General features: G+C 39.3%; 1 protein-coding gene and 1 non-coding gene across 5 annotated transcripts in view; both read left to right on the top strand.

The window, feature by feature from the left end:
• The first annotated feature begins 7,815 nt into the window (after nucleotides 1–7,815).
• Nucleotides 7,816–7,924, top strand: LOC123793840 (U6 spliceosomal RNA). The gene has a single exon (XR_006780081.2). It is a non-coding gene; the product is annotated as a U6 spliceosomal RNA (small nuclear RNA).
• A 16,373-nt stretch (nucleotides 7,925–24,297) lies between these two features.
• EPS15 (epidermal growth factor receptor pathway substrate 15) overlaps nucleotides 24,298–24,555 on the top strand; it is a 133,270-nt gene continuing 133,012 nt past the window's right edge. For 2 of the 4 annotated variants that reach the window (XM_045799567.2, XM_087865870.1), the window contains exon 1: nucleotides 24,300–24,487. In XM_045799567.2, coding sequence (XP_045655523.2) covers nucleotides 24,455–24,487 — 33 coding nt within the window. In that variant the 5' untranslated portion in view covers nucleotides 24,300–24,454. Of the gene's footprint in view, nucleotides 24,488–24,555 lie in introns of all 4 variants that reach the window. The other 2 variants (XM_087865871.1, XM_087865868.1) reach the window with 2 other exon arrangements.

Below are 24,555 nucleotides of genomic sequence, written 5' to 3'. Positions count from 1 at the left end.
CTTAAATGCTTTTAAACTAGGTTGAACAAACAGAGGCAATTGTGGAAAAATAATGAAAACGTACAGGGAGGCTATAGGAAGATAAGAATTATTTTAACAAGGTCTGTTTGTGCAGAATTCTCTTAGTTTCAACTTTCTGTCCTTGATGATAAGAATGTTTCTTTTCTCTTAGTAGATGGAGGGCAGCTCTCACGTGGGAGTTTTATCTCCTGTTTTCAGGAAGAAAGGAGATCAGAGTGTCCCTATTGTATCTGCTGTTTTTCAAGTGCTTTTCACTAAAAATAATCTTTATGCTAAAGTGGCATTTTTTGGGTGGCATATTTCGGCACCCTTCATTTTTATACCTATTTATATAACATAAGCATCTTCCCATTGTGAACAAGAGCAAGGCTTTTGGTGCCTGAGTCTGAACATTGGATTGGGGCTGGAGGGCTGGCTTGTGGGCAATCTCTATTTTAGGCATTTAAAGCTGCTGCTTTGGGAATCTTAAATTTTTTTGTTTTAAAGGGTGCCTGTGTGGCTCGGTTGGTTGGGCTTCTGACTCTTGATTTCGGCTCAGCTCATGATTTTGGGTTCGTGAGATCAAGCCCCACATCTGGTTCTCTGCCGTGGGGAGTCTGTTTAAGATTGTCTCTCTCTCTCCCTCTCCCTCTGCCTCCCCTCACTCTTTCTCTTTCTCTCTAAAATAAATAAATAAATCTTAAAAAAAAAATTAGGGGCTCCTGGGTAGCTCAGTCGATTGAACATCTGACTCTTGATTTTGGCTCAGGTCTTGATCTCGGAGTCATGAGATTGAGCCTTGTGGCAGGCTCCATGCTCAGTGGGGAGTCTCTCTCCTCTCTCTGCCAAACTCCTCTGCCCCTGGCTCCCTCTATCTCAGATAAATAAATAGATCTTAAAAAAAATCAAGGTTGATGCTTTGGAGTATGCAACTCTTGATCTTGGGGTTGTGAGTTCAAGCCTCACATTGGGCGTAGAGCTTACTTAAAATAAAAGTCATTTAAAAAATGCTGCTTTTACTTTTGTTAAATTTCTCTGGTCTTTATTTTGATAGATTGTACAAACATTATTTCAAAAATTAAGGTAATTTAACAAGGGAAAATACATGCATAGTTCTACCCTTTCTGCACAGACTTCGAAATTTTTTATATTTCCTTCCAGGTCTTGTCTTTTGAATACCACCATTCTGCCACTGAAACATGATCCTCCAGATGAGGTTTTTGTTGTTGCTGTTGTTGTTTAAGATTTATTATTTATTTGAGAGGGAGAGAGAGCATGAGCACAAGAGTAGGGGGAGGGACGAAGGGAGAGGGAGAGGCAGAGAATCTCAAGCAGACTCCCCATGGAGCGTGGAGCCTGGCATAGGGCTCGATCTCATGACCCCAAGATCATGACCTGAGCTGAAACCAAGAGTCGGATGCCCAACTAACTGAGCCACCCAGACGCCTGAAGTTTTGTTTTTTTTAAATTCTGATTATAGATTTTATTTTAGAAAATAACAGGTGTTCAATGTAAAAATTTGGAGTCTGTAAGTGTATTAAGAAGAATATAAAAATTTCTCATTATCCCCAAATCCAGAAACAACTATACAATACCTATCATCTTTCCTCCCAGGGTTATGTTCATTTGTTGATTGGATGGTTTGACTTTAGGTGTAGAGGGTTTAGTTAACCACACTCCTCAGTACATGGCATTTTATCATCTTAGGTTGGTGTTATACTTTGAAGTTTTCTTATTTTTTCACCTTTAGTCCCCTCCCTTCCCCCACACAGGCAACTAAGTTCTATTTGGTGTATATCTTTTCATTTGTATATGTTCTTATAAAATGTGAATTTTGGGATGCCTGGATGGCTCAGTTGATTAAGCATCTGCCTTCAGCTCGGGTCATGATCTCAGCGTCCTGGGATCAAGTCCCGCATCTGGCTCCTTGCTCAGCAGGAAGCCCTGCTTCTCCCTCTGCCTGCTGTTCCCCCTGCTTGTGCTCTCTCTCTCTGACAAATAAACAAAATTTTTTAAAAAAATGAAATAAAATGTAAGTTTTGTTCGGTATGGATGTATTTTAATTTATGCAAATGGCACAGTGTTAAAATCTCACTTCGTTTCTTCAGATTTTTCACTGAACAATGTTTTTCAAAAGCATTCATGTTGCTGTGTATAATTGCTTCTGATTGCTGTGTAATACTTCATGATATAAAATTTACTACATTTTAGTCATCTATTCTCCAGTGATAGATCACCAAACAGGTTGTCTTTAAGTCCTCCCCATCATAAATAACACTTTGATTAGTATTTTATTCTTTTGTGTGTCTGCACCCAAGAATTTCTTTGAGATAAATTCCAGGAGAGGAACTCTGGACTCATAGAGTATGTGAGTTCGTAATTCTCATAATTTCTATCAGATTGCTTTCCACAATGGTTATAGCAGCCTGTACTCCTGCCGCCATGCAGAAGGGTTCCAGCATCCCCACAACAGCACAGCAAGCATTATCAAACATTCTAATTTTTATAGTGTAATAGGTATAAAACAATAGCACATTGCTGTTTCAATGAACATTTCTCTGGGTTTTTTTGAGCATCTCTTCACATACCTTTGGATTTTTGAAGTTCTTCTCTGTTCATGTCTTTTGCTTATTTTTCTCCAGAGGTTGCTGTTTTATTTACTTGCCAGAGTTTTGTATGCTAAGCATTTCAAATATCTTCTCCCATTCATCTAGTTGCTTTGTCTTTCATCTAGTTACAGTGTATTTTGTTACATGGGAATCCTTATTATTCATCAATATGATTGTGTTATAGTCTGTGACTTTGAAGTTTTGCCTTTCCCTTCTTGGTCGCAAACTATAACAGTCTCCTATTTTTTTAAGTAATTTTTTCACATTTATTATGTCTTTAATTCTCCCAGAGCCCTGCCTCGTATGAGGCGTAGAATTGTTAAAATACGGTAATTATAGGATTCGAGCTTTGATGTATCAGTTTCTGAGAGGGAGAGATTAAAATCTTCAGTTACAATTATGCATCTATCTATTCCTCTCTGCAGTTCTGTGTATCTTAAGACTATATAGTTAAGTGCATTTATGTGTTTGCCTGTTGTTTCTTTTATGAATATATAATTACTTTTTATCACTATTTATCTTTTGAGACTAAAATTTCTTTTTGACAGAATTAAGATCACAACTCAGTTCATATTTTCCTCGTGTATTTCTTTTCATCTTTTTATTTTTAATCTTTCTATCCTTTTATGTTTTAAGTATGTCTCTTACAGCCGATTTATTGTTGGATGTAATTTTTAAAAATTCAATTGGTGAGATTAACTTATTGCATTTAATGTAATTAATATATATTAAGATTTAGTCCTACCATCCATTCACTATGCATTCCTTTTTATTTTTTATTTCCATTTCTACTTTTCATTGGCAAGGCTGAATTTTCTTCTGCAGGTAGTTTTATTCATAATATTATATTTCTTGTGGTAGTAGCCACTGACTTCAGACTCATACCCATGGGTTTAAGAGAATTCCTCCATCTTAACAACTTGAACAAAAGCCTAAACAAAAGTTCCAAGCTTGACTCTCAAAGATCTGATGTGTCCTGTGCTCATGTTGATCCAATCACCGCTGCCGAGATGGAAGGTATTTGATTTCTAAAGGAAACACAGGGTATCATTACAAAAGGAAGAATGGAGCCTGGGAGACCAGAGTGTCCACTTTCTCATATTAAATCAACCTCTTCAAGCCTCATTTTCTTCATCTGTGAAATGGCAATGATAATACCTATCTCAAAGGGGTGATATGAGGAGCAAATTGGCTAATAGATAAGAATCCTATGTCTTGTGAATCAGAAAGTGCTATACAAAGATTAGTTGTGATTTGTGCTCTTGCATTTCTCACATGGTTTCATCTGTTTATCTGGATGTATTTGTATTGTGTATCTGTATTTATTGTTGGTATTTATCTGTATTGTTATGTGGGAAAGTGCCATTCTAGCCAGCATTCTCCTTAACTTGTGCCAATCCCTGAAGAACTGATTTTTCCTTTCCAGAGAACAACGAATGGGCAAGATGTCAGGATGGTGTCGGACTGGGAGTAAGTTTCCATCCAAAGAGCCCTGAAGTTTCAGGGCAGGTTAACTTGCGAGTAGACAGCTGAAAGTTTGGTGCAATAGCGCTAAACTGGGCTCCAGTTCTTTCTCTGCTTCAAATTAGATGTGTGGCCTTGGGCAGATCAGTTAAACTCTCTGAGCCTGAACAATGGAGGTCACAAGAAGACCTGCCTCTTAAAGTTGTTGTAGGATTGGATAGGATTATATGTAAAATTCCCCGGCCTTAGAGAAAGTCTTAAGCTTATAAGACACATACTCAAATTTCTTTATTGAGCACTTATTAATTTCCATTCTGCTACATTATGGCTAGGTTGAGAGCAGGTTCTTTCTCATCTCCGAAGTACATTGAATTGCTCTGTTGTTTTAGAGAATGACTGACTCAGTCAGTTAAGCGTCTGCCTTCGGCTCAGGTCATGATTCCAGGATCCAGGGCTTGAGTCCCGCATCGGGCTCCTTACTCAGCAGGGAGCCTGCTTCTCCCTCTACCTGCCACTTCCCCTGCTTGTGCTCATGCTCTCTCTTACTCTCTCTGATAGATAGATAGATAGATAGATAGATAAATATCTTTTAAAAAAAAAAGGAGAATAACTGTTGTTTCCCTCAAGGCCCTATGTCTTCAGAATTTGGGCCAGGAATCCTTGCCAGCAAAATAGAGTCTCACAAGAGATCCTGTCTGTTATAGGCACTGAAGTTGATAATTCTAATTTTTTTCACATGTGAAGATTTAGATTCACACTAGACTGAAAGTGTATACCTGCTATGTTTACTGGACTAGGCTCTTCTACTACATAATTGCTCAGAAACCTATAATAATCCCATGAAGTAGGTACTAATATCCCTGTTTTCTGACAAGGAAATGGAAGGTCACATAAATTAAGTAACTTGACCAGTTGAGAAGGAGAAGGGAGACAGTCTAGTGAAATGTAAGGAAGATGGGCTTTGGAGTCAGAAAGATCTCAGTTAGGATCCCAGCGGTGCCACATACAAGGTCGTGAACTTGGAATAGTGACCTAATCTCTTAAACCTCAGTTTCTTCAGTGGGGATGAGAATATCTTCCGCACATAAGTATCGCGAGGTTGAACTGAGATAGTGTTTGTAAAGCAGAGCACCTGGCATGTGGTAGGTGCTCTATAAATCCTTAGGTACTTGATAAGTGTATTGGGAACCCAGAGCCCATGGAGCCCACTTATAGTGCTATTTTAGAGGAAACTTCAATTATTCTCCGGCTTTTTAAGAACATTCGACTGAACATTTAAATGAGGCAGCGAGATACAGTGAAAGGAGCTCAAGCATGGGAGTCTAGAGACCTGGGATTTGGTGCCAGCTCTTATTTAATATGTATCTGACTGGGCAAGGAAACTGAGCCTCAGTTTCCTCATTTGTAAAATAGAGACAATATTCTTTGCCTCACAGAGTTGCTGGACGTACAAAATGCACATGGATGCAAACACTCTTTTTAGTTTTAGAAATGCTGTGTAAATAAGAGGGCTTTAATTTGTGTTTATTATTCTCAGAGGGAGAGTAAACAGAACTCAAGATAACCTGAGACCTGCCTCCCAGAGAGCTATTGGGGAACCTGACCCTTAAGTGAGGCCCGATTAACAATTTGCCACGGCTGCTGCTGTGGCTGCCGCTTGTGCTCAAATATCAATTCTCATGCCTCCTAATCCTCAGCCCTGCCAAAAGGCAGCACTGTGCAGAACATTCCCCCTTCCCCACCCCTGCCCCACACAACTGTTTGGACCAGGACTGGGAATCTGACCCAAAGGCAAGCAACGCACGAGCTGGTCAATGACCTACAAATGTGGTCCGCCTCCTAAAAAATAAGTTGGACAAATCAATATTTCTCTCTCAGGAATTTGAGTTGGGAAATATGAGGCGATTGAGGCAATTAGCAACGATAAAAACTATGACTAAAGGGATGCAGAGAGAGAGGCCATGAGGTTGAGTAGAGGCCTGTGTGAGAGGAGATGGTGTCTAGGCTGCGACAAACCAAAGTGATGAGGAAGCAGAAATTATTTGTAAGCAGAAGCTATGAAGTAGAAAACGATATTTGTTTATTCAAGAAATTCTCTGAACAAGGCACCTTGTTAGGCTCTGAATACACAAAAATGACTAAGACAGCCTTTGCCTTCATTACACTTAATTTTAGTGGGGAAGAGAGACAAAACAAGTAAACAAACAAGTAATTAGAAATGGTTTTAAGGGCTAAAAAGAAGACAAATATGAAGCTGAGATAGAACATATGAGGAAGGGAGCCACTTAAGAAATAGCACGGTAAGGGAAGTTCTCTCAGAACAGATGGTTAAAGTGAGACCTAGAGAATGAGAAGGAGCCAGGGAGAAGAGAGTTTGAGGTGGAGGTTAAGTAAAGCTGACTGGCAGGAAAGGGCTTATCATGTTCTAGGAAGCTGAGAAGCAGAAAACAAAACAAACCAGGCTGCTGAAGGAAAGGGAACAGCATGAGATGAGTTTGGAGGGGTAAGCAGGAGGCATGTCCCAGGACCCAACAGGCCTATGTATGGAGTTGGGAATTTAGCTCCAGTGAATTTAGTCCCAGTGAGCCCCAGTGAGAAGCCATGAAATTATTTGAGACTGAGTAACAAGATCCAATAGAAGGTGTGGATAAGCTTGAAGGCAAAAGAGTCACTCCGGGTTCAAACCTACGTTCTACCATTTGCCAGCTGTGTGGCCTTGCGCAAATGACTTAATCTCTCTGTGCCCCAGTTTCCTTCTCTATAAAATTAGAGGTAGAATTGGGTTTTACCTCATAGGGTCATTGTGAAGATTAAATATATACAAAGTGCTTGCAGCACATAATAAACACCCAATAAATGTAAGCTTGTATTATTATTTTGTTTTCAAAAAGGTCATGGTAGCTACTGTATAGAGAATGAATGTGTGAGGGATAAAAGGGAAGCCAGTTATAAGGCTGATGAATAGCCTACGTAAGAGATGATGAGTGAAGTGGTAGTAGTGGAGACAGAGATAAATGGACTAATTTGATGTATTTTTAGAGGTAAAATATTCATACTTTGCAGGTAGATTGGACATTGTGGTTGAGGAAAATAAAGGAATCAAGACTGACTTCTAGGTTTCTAGCTAGCCAACCAGGGGGAGGGCGGTGACATTTACTGAGAAGGAGGAGCTTGGAGGAAGCACGTTTGGCAGAGAAATTAGGAGTTCTATTTTAGACGTGTTAAACATAAGATGTCAGTGAGATCCAAGGAGATATCAATCAGGCAGTTGGTTGTAAGTTTGGAGCCCAGAAGAGAGGTCTGGGATGAAGATATGAATTTAGAATGCATTAGCATAACCAGCATTCAAAGCCTCGTTTGCGGGTATCAGCATTTGAAGACACAGAAGTAGTTGAGACCATCTAGGAAGAGAGGATACAGAGAGAAGTAAAGGGAGCCAAGAAGAGTCCCAAGGAGCAACACATTTTAGGGTGGTTGAACAAACAAGGAGAATGAAGAGAGGCCTATGAAAAGAGAGTAAAACCAGAAGAGCGTGGAATCGAAACCAAGAAAGTAGAGTGTTTCAGGAAAATTGGAGAGGTCAGCTGAGAGTGGAAAGGTCAAATAAGATAAGGATAGAAAAAATAGTCATTGATGACCTTGACAAGAACAATTTCAGTGAAGTGTGTGTGTGTGTGTGTGTGTGTGTGTGTGTGTGTGTGTATAGGTGCTAAGAATCATATAGGCTGAAGATGAATCAGAGGTGTTCTTACTTTGACAACACATATACTAAAAACAAAATAATACAGAGAAAATTGGCATGACTCCTACATATAGATGACATGCAAATTCGTGAAGCATTCCATATGTCTTCATATAGATTTGACTTTTGGACGATGTTAACTTTTACATATTCAAAAAGAAAATTGAATCTACAAGAATGAAAGGGATCCTAAAACTGGGTATAAATAGAAAACAAACATAACCATATATAAATAAGTAATATAAATATTCTGAAGGAAAATAAAAACAAATCCAAATTACTTTTGAACACAGTATTTTTTATGTATACCTTTAGTGTAAAAACAAAACAAAACTGCAAACAAATCTTGAACCCAATTTAATAGATTTTTTTAAGTGACATGTAGCAATTCTGAAACTATTTTGTGTGTATCATAACACTGAGCAAATGAAAAAAGACAGTGATGCTATTGCGAATCAGAGTTCTCACTGTGGGAAAAGGAAGATGCAAATAAGGAATAGGAGAAAGAACCCTGTGGTGCTGAATTGGAATTAGAGTATACCAGTAATGAATTCATGATTGAAAATCGTTGAACTACACCAAGTTGCCATTTTTCCTTGTGACTCTGTTTACCTAAAGGGGCTAAAAGCAATTACACCCCAGTTACAGTGAGCATATCTGGTGCCTAGACCTTGGTTTCTAAATACCAATGCCCACTAAAAGGGGAGCTCTTTGGAGAGATGGATGATTTCCAAGACTAGACAGGAAAAGTACAAAATGAAACAGAAACATCATATTATACCAGAAAGCAAGAAAAGTGCTTTAAAAAAAAAAAAGATGGTGCGTGTCAAAAGGATACAGGAACCAGTATGAAGGGACTCTCACTGGCCAAATCTGGGACAAGTTGAACATTAAAATGAATAATGAGAGTAATAGATTATAACCTATTAAATAAAATAAGAATCTATGAGTCTATACTAATGATAATAAATAAATAATTAAATAAGAGAAAAGGGAAAGATATTGTTTACAGTAGAATGCCAATGAAAAAAATGGTGGTGGAATAATGGGGTTATAAAATCACCGTTTTGCAACCATTAGAGTAATTAATTCAGACCTTGATTAGGAGTTCTATTTTAGACATGTTAAGATGTCAGTGAAATCCAAGGAGATATCAATCAGGCAGTTGGTTGTAAGTTTGGAGCCCAGAAGAAAGATCTGAGATGAAGATATGAATTTAGAAGTCATTAGCATAACCAGCATTTGAAGACATAGTAGTAGAAATGATCAATTATCAGAGAATGCTGAAAACTTTGAGCACAAGTTTGAGAAGGAACGAGATAGTTATCCAGTCTCAAAGTACCTTTCCAAAGATTGCTCCTTACTTACATAGGAAAAAATGATAACTTTACGGTGAAAAACCCTTGCAGATGCCACCTTTACCAACTGATTAAAGTGAACACCATCAATAATGATACCAAGCGACACTACGTTTTTCCTCATCTTACGCACCGAGGACATAACATCCCATGGGTAGTATGCCTGCTCCCTCAGAAAACAAAGCAAAACAAAAACAACAACAACAACAGCAAAAAACTGAATTATAAGAAAACATGGAACAAAACCAAACAGAGGGAAATTCTACAAAACACTGGCCTATACTTTTCAAAAATGTCAATATCGTGAGTAACAATGAAAGATTGGGGAACTCTTCCAGATTAAAGGAGACTAAAGGCTTATGACAATGAAATGCAATGCATGATTAGGGATCAGGCACTGGATCAGAGGGAAAACTACTAAATAGGACAGTATCAGGCCAATAAGTGAACTTTGAATATGGGCTAAATATAAGGATTATATCAATGCTAAATTTCCTAGATTTGATCATCATACTGGGTGTGGGGGGAGGAATGCAGGTATATAAGAGAACATCCTTGCTCTTAGCAAATACCCACTCAAATATTTAGGATATTAGGGTTAATACTACATATCAAATGGTTTGGGGAAAAAAATGTATATATGCGTGCCTTCATACACATACGCACACACACAGATAAAGAGATTGTGGCAAAATATAAAGTCTGATGCATTGGGGTAAAGAGCATATAGGAATTATATTTAATATTCTTGCAACTCTTCTGAAAGTTTGAAATTATTTTGAAGTAAAAAGCTTAAAAATCAATTGGAGATGAGGAAATAGAAACAGTATACAGATAACTCTTAAGAAATTTGTCTGTGAAGGGGAGCAGAGAAATAGGACTGGAGAGGGAGTCAAGGTTATAAAATAGCTCGTTACAGATAGGAGAAACTAGAACTGATTTGTACGCGGATGAGAACAGCGGTGAGCCTCAGCCCATTCTTTATAAGATAAGAGATTAGATCAAATACACTAGCCTCAGTATCCTCTGAAAATATTTTATTCCTTAAACTGCAACCAGGAAGCCATTTGGGTCACCACTTGAGGGCAGTACAAAATGATGTTACACGTCTTTCTGGTGGTTTTACTTTCTCAGCCGCTGGAACAAAACAAAGCCCTTTATGTGATTTTTCTCTCAAATGCGTTATGTGAAATAAACCTCCTAACATACCACTTTCCCCAAATGTTTTAAACAAGAAAAGTCCAACATAATTCATAACAGGGGTTTGGGGGTGAGGAGAGAAGGGGTGAGAAAGAGGGTCTCATGCTTAGAAAAATCCCTGGCACAAGTTACGAGTTTAATACAGAATAAAAGGTAACAGAAAGATTAGAGCATGTCAGAGTTGGAAGCAGCCCTAGAGAGGGATGAATTTAGCCCTCTTACTTTATAGACGGGACCTTGGGTCCAGAGAAGGGAAGGGACTTGGCCAAAGCCACAATAACGTAGTAGGGAAGGTAATGGTCTCAACACTTACCTGGTTAGTCTATAAAGACAGAGGTTTGGATACTTTCAAATGACATCATAAGTATAGTCTGCAAGGCGGCCGGCCCCATCATTGGCATTGATACTGAGTTCCCGAAAAAATTGTTACCTCCATTATAAGACTGTGCCCCTTGTGTCTTTCTCTACCCTGGGTGGATATGACTCTTCACCTTCAACTCTTGTCCACTTCGACTGGTCCTAACACTCTGGACAGGTTAGTTCTGATCACAGCCAACCTATTTCCCACCCCTTTCTGGCAGGGCCCTAAGGGGTAACATGTTAGACTTTCCTACCAACACTGAGGGATGCAGTTGGAGTTGGAAGATGAAGTTGGAAAAAAAGTGAATGGGCATGTGGCAGTACATTGTTTGGAAAGAAATTAACAGTATCAGTGCAGTAGACTGGAGATGATCTTACCAGAAAACCCTAGTGAAACACAAAACTCTAAATATGACGTAAGTACATAATGGAGAAGAAAGCAACTTTAGACTGATTAAAATACAGAAACCAATATGACTTATCAGGCTAATAAGTGGGCTCAATTATGCAGAAGAGCCCGTAACCGCACTACGACCTACCAAAAAATGCTCACGCAGTAGCTGGCATTTCAAAGATCTCCTAAGCTGGCCCCATTCTCTAGCCTCATGTCCTGCCATAGCTCCCATTCTGTGCTCCAACCCCTATCTTCTGAACACTTACTGCAATGGTTTAAGTGCTGTGGGATATCAAGCTCCGCTCTGCACTTGCTCCATTTTGAGGTTCACCTCAGATAGCACCTTCTTTGGATGCTTTCCTTGATCTGACCCTCACATTTACTTGAAAATTCCTTTTGGTTCCTACAGGCATTGCATATACTTATCTTGAGCATCCATTTCTCCCTTATCTTTAGTACTACAGAATGAGCACTTGGAGGGCATCTGCGACCTATTTTTCCCACAGTAGTCCAAATAATTTTTTTAAACCTAAGCCATACGATGTTCTTCCTCTACTCAAAACTGCAGTAACTTTCCATCTCATTCAGTGTAAAAGGCAAAGGCTTTACAATGGCCTACAAGAGCGCACTTGATACAGGATACTATAACCTCTCTGACTTCCTTTCTTAATCATTCACCCCTATTCTCACTCTGCCCCAGCCATGTTGGCGTCCTTGATGTTTATCAAACCCACTAGGCACACCCCTGCCTTTCACTGCTGTTCCTTTTGCCCTGATTGCTCCCCACACTGGATATACTCTTCGTCATCTCTTACTTTAAATCTTTTCTCTAATGTTTCCTTATCCATGGGGACTTTTCTGACCACCCTTGAAATCTCACCCCCTCCCCCTTCTTACATACTCTTTCATCTATTTTTCTTTCTCTCCTGATATGTTTTTCTCCTTATCAACTTATGATTTTACATATATTATATATTTATACTTTTAAAAATAATTTATGTAAGCTACATGAATTCAGAGTTTTGTCTGTTTTGTTTACTGCTATATCTTGAGTAGCTAGAACAGAGGTTAGCCCATAGCAGGTACTGAACAATTATTTTTGAATTAATGAAAAAATCCTCAGGATAACTTTATGAGCTAGATTCAATTTTTTATCACTTCTATTTTATAAATGAGGGAGCTGAGGCTCAGAAAGGCTTAGGAAATTAACTCAAATCACATGACTAGCAAGTAGCAGAGCTGAGGTTGGATGCAAGATGTATTTTTCTTTAAAGCCCACAACTTTAACCACTATGGTATTCTACCTTCTCTATATCTCTAGAATCAGTCCTCTTAAGTATATCACCACTGCGCTATAGTTTTGGCCCCAACAGTTTTTATCTGTTATCTCTTTAAAGCATCCTTGACCCTGTTGCTCCATCTTTTACACAGAGCCAGAGTGACATCTCTTTTTTTGTTTTTAAATGTACATTTAAGTGGTTTTTAGTATATTCACAGAATTGCACAGCCATCATCGTTATCTACTTGCAGAACATTTTTATCACTCCAAGAAGAAACCCTGTGTCCATTAGCACTCACTCTCATTTCCCTTCCCCTCAGCTTCTGACAACTGCTAATCTAATTTTCATCCCCATGGATTTGCCTATTCTACAGATTTCATATAAATGGAATCATATAATATGAGGCATAAAAGCCTTTTACATCGGCTTCTTTCACTTAGCATAATGTTTTCAAGGTGAGCCATGTCATAGCATGGATCAGCACTTCATTCCTTTTTAAAAAAATTTTTAGAAAGACTTTATTTATTTGAGAGAGGAGAGAGAGTGTGCACGAGTAGGGGGGAGGGGCAGAGGGAGAGGGAGAAGGGCAAGCAGACTCCCCACTGGGCAGGGAGCCTGATATGGGGCTGGATTCCAGGACCCTGAGATCATGACCTGAGCCAAAGGCAGATGCTTAACCAGCTGAGCCACCCAGACACTCCCGTACTTCAGTCCTTTTTATTGCCAAATAATACTTCGTTGTGTAGATATACCACATGTATTTATCTATTCACCAATGATGGACATTTGTTCTTACATTTTTGGTTATCGTAAATAACGTTACTATGAATATTCATATGCAAGTTTTTATGCAGATATATATATTTAATTCTTTAGGCTACATACTTACGAGTAGAATTGTTGGGGCATATGATAATTCTATGTTTAACTCTTTCAGAAACTGCCAAATTGTTTTCCAAAGTGGCTGTATCATTTTATATTTCCACTCACAATATGTGAGGAGTCCAATTTTTCCACATCCTTGCCAATTCTGGATTTTTTTTAAAAAAGATTTTATTTATTTATGTGACAGAGAGACAGCCAGCGAGAGAGGGAACACAGCAGGGGAGAGGGAGAGGAAGAAGCAGGCTCCCAGCCGAGGAGCCCGATGTGGGACTTGATCCAGATCCCGGAACGCCAGGATCACGCCCTGAGCCGAAGGCAGACGCTTAACGACTGCGCTACTCAGGCGCCCCCCAATTCTGGATTATTGTAACAATCTCAACAACATTCTTTTGCATGCAGATATGCAGTTGTTATTGTCCATTTAAAAAATTGTAACCATTTTAGTGGGTGTGAAGTGCTATTTCATTGTGGTTTTGATTTGCATTTCCCTAACAATTAATGATGTTGAGCTGTTAGAGCATATTTTGTGCACTTTTTGGCCATTTGTATATATTTTTTGGAGAAATGTTTATTCAAATAATTTAGCCATTTTTAAAATTGGGTTATTTGTCTTCTTATTGTTGAGCTGTAAGGATTTTTTATATATTCTGAACAATTCATTTATCAGGTATATGATTTACAAATATACCCTCCCATTCCTTGGATTATCTTCACTTTCTTGATGGTGCCCCTTGAAGCACAAAAGTTTTTAATTTTTGCATTCAATTGATCTATTTTTCCTTTTGTTGTTTATGCTTCTGGTGTTATAGCATGATCTAATCCAAAGTCATAAAGATTTACATCTTTGTTTTCCTCTTAGAGTTTTAGAGTTAGGAAACTTACTTTCTTCTAAGAGCTTTATGGATTTACACTTATATCAATGACTATTTTGAGTTGGTTTTTGTATATGAAATGAGGTAGGGGCCACACTTCATTCTTTTGCATGTGGATATCCAGTCATCCCAGTACAACTTGTTGAAAAGACAACTCTTTCCCCCATCGAATTGTTTGGTACTCTTGTTGAAAATCAAGGGGCATTTGACTGGCTCAGTCGGTAGAGCATGAGACTCTTGATTTCAGGGTCATGAGTTTGAACCCCACATTTGGTGTAGAGACTACTTAAAAACAGAAAGAAAACTAACTGGCTATAAATGTATGGGCTTATTTTTGCAGCCTCAATGCCATTCCATTGATTTATATGTCTTTCCTTATGCCAGTACCATACCGTCTTGGTTACTCTACCGTGGTTGTAAGTTTGAAATCAGGGAGTATGAATCTTTCAACTTTGTTCTTCATTTTCGAGATTGGCTATTCTGAGTTTTTTGCAATTCCAAATGAATTTTAGAATAAGCTTGTGAATTTCTACAAAGACGTTAGCTGAGATTCTAACAGGAATTGCACTGAATCTGTAGATCAATTTGGGAAGTACTGCCATCTCAACAACCTCCAGTCTTCTAATTCTAATCCATGAACATGAAGACTTTCCATTTATTTAGATCTTTTTAAAAATATATTTTATTTCTTTATTTTTTTTTTTAAGATTTTATTTATTTATTCGACAGAGATAGAGACAGCCAGCGAGAGAGGGAACACAAGCAGGGGGAGTGGGAGAGGAAGAAGCAGGCTCATAGCGGAGGAGCCTGATGTGGGGCTCCATCCCATTACGCCGGGATTACGCCCTGAGCCCAAGGCAGATGCTTAACCTCTGTGCCACCCAGGCGCCCCTTATTTCTTTATTTGAGAGAGAGAGAGAGCATAAGCAGGGGAAGGGGCAGAGGGAGAGGGAGAAGCAGGCTCCTACTTAGAAGGGAGCTCAAATGGGGCTCAATCCCAGGACTCTGGGATAACCCTGGGATCATGATCTGAGCCGAAGGCAGATGCTTAACTGACTGAGCCACCCAGGCACCCCTTATTTAGGTCTTAAATTTTTTTCAATGATAATTTAGAGTTTTCAGTTACAGGTCTTAAACGTCTTCTTTTATTTGTTTATTTTTATTTTTATTATTTTTAAAGACTTTATTTATTTATTTGTCAGAGAGAGAAAGAGAGACCACAAGCAGGGAAGTGTCAGGCAGAGGGAGAAGAAGGCTCCATGCTGAGCAAGGAGCCCAAAATGTCTTCTTTTAAATTTATTCTTAAGTACTTTTTCTTTTTGATGCTATCGTAAATAAAATTGTCATCTTAATTCATTTTTAGATTATTCATTACTAGTATACAGAAATACAACTGATATTGATCTTAAATCTTTCAATCTTGCTGAACTTGTTTATTTTAATAATTTTTGTTGTTGTTTCTTTAGGATTTTCCAAACATACAAGATCAACTCATTTGTAAATAAAGGTAGTTTATATCTTCCTTTTCTAGTTGGATGCCTTTTATTTCTTTTTCTTGCATAATTGCCATGGTTAGAACCTCCAGTACAATGTTGATGAGAGTGACCTTGCTTTTTTTTTTTTTAAGATTTATTTATTTGTTTATTTGACAGACAGAGAGAGGAAAAAAACACAAGCAGGGGAGCAGAAGAGGGAGAAACAGAGGAGCCCGATGTGGAGCTCGATGCAGGGCTTGATCCAACGACCCTGGGATCATGACCGAGCAGAAGGTAGATGCTTAACTGACTGAGCCACCCAGGCTCACCAAGAGTGACCTTTCTAAAACACAATTTTGGATTTTTATTTCCCACCCTTGGATTCTTTCAATGACTCCACATTGCCCTTAGAACAAAGATTTCACTTCCTATTTGCTTATGATGCATCTCACCTTAGCTTTGCATCTTAACAAAACCCAACCCAACTGAATCACAATACTTTTCCCAGCTCTTTGTTCTTCCTTGCTTCTGGGCCTCTGTGCACATTATTCCCTCTGCCTGATACACTCCCTTCTCACATCCATCCCTTGCTTCACCAGGGCAATTTCTACTCATGCTGCAGTTATCAGCTTATATACAGCTTCTACTAGGAAGCCTCCCCTCCCTTGTCCCACAGCGTAGTGTGTATTTCAACATCACTGGGATCTTATTCTTTTAACTTTATTACATTGCATTTATAATTGCCATTTTGCTTGTCGGTCCCTCTCTAGGCTATGTGCTCTTTGAGAGTGGAGAATATGTCTTACTTTTGTAACTCCTCTGCCTTGCAGAGTGCTTGGGCATAGCATGTAATAAAACCTTAACTTGTTGAATAAATTAATAAATGGGAAGAAGCCTATTTATCTGCTCTTTGTAAGTTCCATACTTCAGTAAACCTGTCATTGGTAGTTCTAATCAGTGGTCTGAAAGTGAGTGCACCAGGCTAAAAGTTTGCAGGATGTTGTTCAATGTTCCCTTATGGGCTTGAGATAATGTTCCCTTGAAGTTCCAATCAGGATCTTCTCTGCAAAGTAGTAAAAAAAAAATTTTTCACAGTGCCCTTTGGGGGGACATTTAATTATAGGGATAATTTGTTTTATATAGAATTTCAGATGTATAGCCTTTCAAAAACAATTGGTTTTCTTGAATCCAGTTCTTCAAAGTTGATGATTTTCTAGGCCCCACTGCATTTTGATGTAACAAAACTACCCAAAACATGTAGTGAGGTAGGGAGTACCATTCCCAGTTCATCCATGAGGGGCAGAATAGTTAAGCAACTTGCCCAGGTTCCTAGGCAGAGATTCAGAATTTGAACCCAAGCCTTTTTGACAATAAATCCATACTTTTAACCATTTATTTCCTTCATTTTGCCTACTTATAACGTATAATTTTGCAAAAAGAACAGCTGTGTCTTACTTGAGGTTAAGCTTGACACTTACTAAGCCAAAATTGTATATTGTCAGTTATCCCTGAAAAATTCTAGAACTTATTCAGTATAATATACAGACACATTGTGTCTGCATAAGCCCAGCACAGTCGATTACTTTCTTCAGGCTTAAATCAAATCCTTGCCTCTTTGGTTGAGTATCAGCTGAAATCCTTGGCTTGCGTATAGAGATAATATTGAAAGTAACAACAAAAACCCCTTTCTTTAAACACCAAACACTGAGGGTGTATAATACATTCATATACAGTTAAATGCAAACATGATGCTACTCCCCTTTTTACATACTTTGATTTTCTGAACTGTAGGATAGAATGGATAGTGCCAATAGTAAAATATATACCTTTTCTTGGTAGCTTTCAGCGCCAAATATTGCTATGAATCAGGACAGTCTCCTTAGACTTTCAAAATTTGACAGATTTATTTCAGATCTCTGTTACAGTGTTTATTAGTAAAGCTAAAGAACATGGGGCAGTTACAGAGATAACTAAATCCTTAATTATCATTGTCATAACCATAATGTGATAGTCCCCATTTGTCGAGCATTTGTTCCCATGTGCCAGACACTGTGTAATGTGCTTTATAAGCATTGTCCTTTGAATTTCCTTTATCACTCAGATGTAGTTTGCATAAAACTGAGGCTCAAAGATTTAATAGCTCATCCATGGTGTTATAGCTTATAAATGGAGGACTTCAATCCAATCTCAAATTTGTCTGATTCTACAGCCCATCCTCTTAACCACTGTCCTCATGTCAGGATTTCTGACTTCCTTTTGAAGAGGTAAAATATATTCCAGATTGTCCTTTTAAAAAATCGAGGTGATTAGATTTAAAAATGTCATCAACACAAAACAATAATGGTCTCTTTTGAGTACAGTAGCGATTTTGCATGTCTGAGAATCTCCAGACAAACACATTTCCCTAAGCCTCTTTTGGCCCAGCCATGATTCCTTCTGAGTATGTCCTAATATCTCCTCCATCTTTCTCTGCTAGTTCTTCCCTCTCCCATCCCCACCGTGCTTCATTCCACAAAACATTTCAGCATGCTCAGAACATACTTGCTCTTCTCTGCTTTGCCGACTCATGCTTTACCTGGGAAGACCTGGCCCCATGGGAGGTGTTGGTCAGGAGTTTGAGAAGTCCCAGAGGGTTTGAAAAAGGGAAATGACAAGATCTGGGTTTTTTTACTTTAAAAGATCATTGTCTATGAGAAGGAGAATTGAAAGATGTAGGCGCAAACATGTAACTGGGGAAATTAGTTAAGGAGTTTTAGCAGTGGTCCAGGAGAGAAGTGATGGTTGCAGTGAGGACAGTGAGGAAAGATCAGATCTAGAATGTATTTCGAAAACAGAATTGGAATTTCAGATATATATAGGAGGTTGAGCCAACAAAACCTGCTCATAGGTTGGACTTGGGCTATGAAAGAAAGCACAGAATGAATGAAGAAAAGCGATAGCTGAACAAGGCATCCTCTATTCATGTTATAAGATGTTCAATACACAGTCATCATTTTAAACTGAGACACAACTGTGATTGTGGCTTAGGAAATCTTTGGCTGAAATAGTTGTTTGTCATTATGTGTGTATGTGGAGTGTCTTAGTTTTCTCCAGCTATGTGAACCTGCTAAGTGCAGGACACTGTGCTAGGTATTTTCACCAAAGTTGCATCATCTAACTTCCCCTAAACCCTTAGAAGGAAGACTCAATATCCCCATTTTAGAGAAGGAAACTAAGATTTAACTTATGGTTTGACTGAGGTTACACACTTCATACGGAACTGAGCTGAGATTTGAAGTCGAAGTTGACTCTAAAGTCCGTGCTCTTCTCACTGCAATGATTCAAAGGTACAAAATCAGAATTCCCCAAACTTTTCTCTGCATTTCTTGAAGCCTCTGTTGACTCTCATGTGTCCTACTTTAGAGCCCAAGGCTGGCAAACAGGACAGCTTTGTTCTGTCTGTAGCCCATCCGCTGACTTGCCTTGTGATTTAGGGCAAGCTTCTTAATTTGATGGTGTCTCAGCATTCCCACATGTTAAGCAGGGCTAGTAATTAGCGATGGAGACAATGCTTTGAAATCTGCAGATGAAAGGACCTGCAGTCTTGAGTGCAAATATTTTCTTTCCCATGGTGTTCTTTTGGTTTCTTATAGTTTCCAGGACCCTTTATAAGAGAAAGAAAGAAAAAGAAAGAAAAGAAGAGAAGACGAAAGAAAAAAAAAGTAAAAGGAAGGAAATAAGACAAGTGTAAACTGCATTTGCTTGCTCACTGGAAGCCAACGGAACTTTGGGGACATAAATGTAATAATCTTCCTTACTCTCTAGTACTCGATAAATATTACCAATGGATGAATGAATTTTATTAGAAAAACCATTAAGGTAGGTTTGGGAAAACTGGTGATCTTTAAAAATGATTTCTATTTTTGTTTCTGGTTTCTTAAACCCTAAACACTCTCTAATAAGAAGAAAAAGGAGCTAATACTTATCTAGTGTCCACTGTGTGCCAGGTATTAGGCTCACTGTTTTCACATGAAACCTCACTTAAGCACCATGACAGCACTATCAGGTAGGTGTTATCATTACCTTCAGTTTATAGGAAATGATGGCTTGGTATAGTTCACTGAGTTGTCCGAGGTCACAAAATTAGCAAGTAGCAGAACTGAGATTGGACCAGACTGGGGCTTCCCAGTTCTAAATTCAGACTCTTCCCAGGACACTCCATTGCCCTGAAAAATTAGCGATGAAGACAGTTTTGAAATGTCCTATCACACCCTGGGTGTATGTGGCATTTAAAAATCTCTTACTGCTTGTTCTTTTCAGTTCCTGGCACAGAGACAGTTATTTGTATAGCACAATTGTTATTATTGTGCTGCCTCACATATTCTTTCTGCCCTGGGCAAACATGAACAATAATGGGCTATATTTATGCAACGAACAGCTTGGAAGCATGAGTTCCAGATTATCATTACAATTGTAGTTTAATTTTTTTTTTTCTGTAGCTTAGCACCATTTATATGGAAGGCCTTTCTCAAAGTCTCATGCAAATAAACCGGTTCTTTGTGTATTCAGAGAGCTCCTCAGTTTTTTTCTTTTTTTCCATAGTTTCAATCAAGCATCCTGTATTTCTAAATGCTGACATCACAGATATGCAGTGTCCATGAAGAGCTGATATAACAGTCACCTCTAGAGTTGGAATACAAAGAAATAAAAGTAGCCGTGGTGTCCCTGAAGGGTTGGTTGAGGAGAAGGAGTGGGAATTAGAGGAGGATAGAAAGATGGAAAGATAGGCTGAAGACAAAGTTGTTCAAGATCCAAGTTCTCCTCTTCAGGATCACCCTGGGTTTAGGGCTATTATAAGTCCAGAGCCTCATCTTCAGCTTCCATAGTCAAAAGCACCATTTTATCAAGTCTTCGTGGAGCTGATCAATGTCTACAGGACACCAGCAACTTGCCCTAGTAAAAGGCACTTTTGAGTCAGAAGACCTATGTATAATTTCTAGCTTTGTCACTATGAATTTGGACAAATTCCTCGTCTGTAAAATAAAATTAATAATAATCCCCATAAGGTTGTTGTGAGGATTAAATGAAATAATGTACATGAATCAGCATTTGTTGGTTGTCAGTACCCAGATTTAAGTCATCAGACATAACTTTATTACCGAGGGAACATCTACCTTTCCTATAACAGGGATACACGTGTCAGCTGTTCAAGGCACTCCTTTCTCATGGCCAATGTATCTGCAAAACTCTCTTAGTAATTGCAGAGTTGTCTGAGAGGTAGATTTAAATGGTGATCTTGAAGAATGGTATTCTTATAGCTACCACTAATTAGGCATCTGTGCCAGTCAAGGCTCTTTGAAAGGACATTTATGTATGATTTGTAGTCCTTATATCATCCCCACAAGGTAGGTATTATTATCTCCAATATACACATGAGGAATATGAGGCTTAGAGACCCAGAGACATTAAGTTGCCCTAGAAAAAACAGGCAAGTCCTTTTTGTCTACTCCATGAAGCTCATTCTTGTTACAATGAATCAGATCACAACATATCTTCCATTAGCTACATTTTACTCTCCTAAAATAGATTTGGGATGTGACCCAGTGCTTTGATGAGATCTGGGACAGGCATTTGCAAACTGTCATTGGTGTGTCATTTAAAAAGAAATCCAGTCCCAGAAGTTCTAGGCCTTTTTAGGAGTTTGGACCATCACTCCCATCACCCATTACAAGTCAAGTTTTAAATTTAAACTGGAACCAATGAGTGGAAGAGGAAGCCAGTACAAATTATTGGTAGTCTGGAAAGGGGTCTGGGGCAACTCTCATGTAATGATTTTTAGCTTGTCTTCCCTTGCTGAGGGCTCTGATTATCATTATTATTATTTTAATCAAGGCCCAAACCTGCTGTAAGTGACCTTTACTGAAACAAGTTATTTACAAAATATTTGTTCCTTGTTTTTCTTATCTATGAAATGGGGATAAGATAAGGATGCAAATAATAACTACACATGACATTATGCATTTAATTCACTTCAACAAACCTTTATCATGTACCTATTTGACTTCAGGAGTTGTGTTAGATGCTGTATGTGAAAACATTTATAAACTGTGAAAAGCAATTCTGAAAAAATACAATGTGTTGTTTTGATTTTCTATAAATCACACAATGATTATAACAGTAATAATTCCTTGTGTTTCCTCCATATTTTCCACACTTATCTGCTCATTTTTTTAAAAGATTTATTTATTTTAGAGAGAGAGAGAGAGAGAGCATAAACAGGAGGGGCAGAGGGAGAGAGAGTCTTAAGCAGACTCTGTACTGAGTGTGGTGCCCAATGCAGGGCTTGATCTCATGACCCTGAGATCACGACCCGGGCTAAAACCAGGAGTGGGACACTCATCTGACTGTGCCACCCAGGCGCCCCTAATTTTTACATATGAGAAGCTGAGGCTCAAATAGGTTAAATGGTTTGTCTGAAGCCACGTGATTCCACGATTCTCCTTGCTACCTGCATACTGCCTTTCTGGAAAACTCTATACACCAGAAATTCTACTCTATTCACCCAAGAGTAATATCTTCTTCTACTTCATATTGTTTGGAGGAACCTCTTTGAATAGCAAGTGAATTTGTATTTCCCATAGTAATTTATTCCATGGCGTTCAGATTTCTTAAGCTACATCTATATCTACAACTACCTCTATCGTTAAGTATTTTCATATATGTTAACTCATTCATCCTCACAACAACCCTAAGGTTGTACAGCTAGTAAATGGTAGAGCCAGAATTGTAACCTGGATGTTTCTGGTGTCCAAGCCCTGTTTATTCCACTATGCTATACTGCTTTAATTATTAGCTGTATAACTGGGCAAATCACTTAACCCCTATCATCTTTTTTTTTTCCTCTATAATGTTCATTTACTGCATCCATAGAGTGGGTTTATACTTTCCAGAGTTGTGAAGCTCAAATGTGATAATGTAAAATAGAAAAGTCAAACAGAAACATCAACTGTGGTTACAGCTGATAAATGTACCACGGTAGAGTAATTTAAAACAGCATCTCCCCTTCTCCCTTGAGTTGAAAAGAATAACAGCAAAAAGAGACCCAAGGAGACTGTTGAATAAGTGGTTGGTCAGCAGACCTGCATGACTGGCTCTTTGTTGCTGGACCTTGTAAAAAGGGGTCTGAGTAGGGTCAGGAGTTTCTGGGGGCATTTATGGGATGGTTTGTCTATTTTGGCAAAGGTCTCAAAAGTTAGTTGAGGCTTACTCCATCATGGGCCTTGTTCAGCTGGCCCTTCTGGTATATTAAATGGGGACTGCTATGATAATGGTGACAAGGTCATGGGCCTGATAGAGTTGTGGTTTGTTGGTGTGGGAAGCCACCATGACTGAGAAAGGAAGACCAATTCTGGGCAAAAACATTTATTGAGGCCTACTCTGTGGTGGGCTAAACTGTGAGTGGGGTGTTGTAATGAGTCTGTCCCCCGTCCTCACGGATTTTACAGTGTGGTGGGGTACAAAAAAGCCCTTAATTAACTCTTAAAAACAAGGCAGAGTATAATAAGGATCATATCAGAACAACTAAAACGTGGGGTGGGAGTTCCTAGAAGGCTTCTTAAAGTAGGTGGCATATAAGCCAAATCTTCAAAGATCAGTTTCTAGTAACTTATTGTTTATTCCAACTGAAGATGGCAGTATGAGATAGTGTAGGATGTGTTATGTTTAACACAAGCAGTAGCTGAGGCTTTTTATTGAGTACCTGCTACATGTTAGGGTCTGAGGATATAGAAATACATCAGAAATAGTCCTTGCTATTGAGAGGGGTAGGGAGATGTAAAGAGTCATTAGAGTGATGATGACTTCATAGGGTACAGAAGAAATGTCAAAAGAGGAGTGTGTCACTCTGACTTGGTCAGGAGGTCAGGAGTGACAGGAGGTCAGGAGGTCAGGAGATGCTTTGCAAAGGGGAAAATACTTGAGCGTGTCTTCAGAAACTAGAAGTTCGCCAGGTAGACTTATGGGAGGAGTGAGGAGTGTTGCAGGCACCTGAGCAGGTCCTAGTGCTCTTCTATTAAACAATGTAGGTGTGGCAGGCAGCAAGCTGGCAGGGACATTATTTATTGTCCCTCCCACTTGGATTTTCGCTCTTGAAAGGAGTGACTTAAAAGTCTTCTTTTTCAATATCACGTCCTAATAGCAGATGGTTAAATGAAAGTTTATGGAGTGAGATCTGGATTCTAACCTGGCTCTCTAATCAGCTGTATCACCTTAGGTAAAATACTTATTTGTGTTTCGGTTTCTTCATTTATACAACTTATTTGTCTTAGTTCCTTAGTTTCAATTGAAAAATAAAGTGTCTAGCACAGAATCTAGCATATATAAAGTACTGTTATTTCTATCATGATCTCGTTTAGTTTTCACAAGCAACCTGGACTTTGGGTAGAATTACCCCCATTTTTCAGAAGCAGAAGCTTATAGTAGGTAGGCGACCTGCTTAAAGTTTACAGCACAATCTGTCCTCTCCTCAGCCTACACAGCCCGTCCACCTTACTTTTATATCCGCGCCGGGTTTTCGCAGGCGGCCCGGGAGTGGGGGGGCTCCTGTCCGGCAGCGCTAAATCCGGCGCCAGGATTTGGGTGCCGCCTCACTGGCGCCCCGCGGGCGGGGCCAGGCAGGGTGGGGCGGGGCGGGCGAGAGGAGGGAAGTTGTCGAAGTTAGGGGAGACGCCCGCCCGCCTGCCCGGGCCTCGCCTCTGGCTGCTCCCTCCGCCTCCTCCCCGCCCCAAGCCCCAGTCCGCCCGTCCTTCCTTCCCCTCCCGTGCATGATGGAAACACCATGGCTGCGGCGGCCCAGCTCTCCCTGACACAGGTAACGCCGCCTGCCCGTCCCGTTCGGTCGGCCGGTGTCCCCGGCCCGGCCCCCTCCCCCACCGTCCT

Source organism: Ursus americanus, chromosome 12 (assembly GCF_024610735.1).
Source record: "Ursus americanus isolate L20-20 chromosome 12, mUrsAme1.1.p, whole genome shotgun sequence".
NCBI classification, from domain to species: domain Eukaryota; kingdom Metazoa; phylum Chordata; class Mammalia; order Carnivora; family Ursidae; genus Ursus; species Ursus americanus.
The sequence above is the reverse complement of the archived record's forward strand: the minus strand, read 5'-3'. Positions and strand labels throughout refer to the sequence as shown.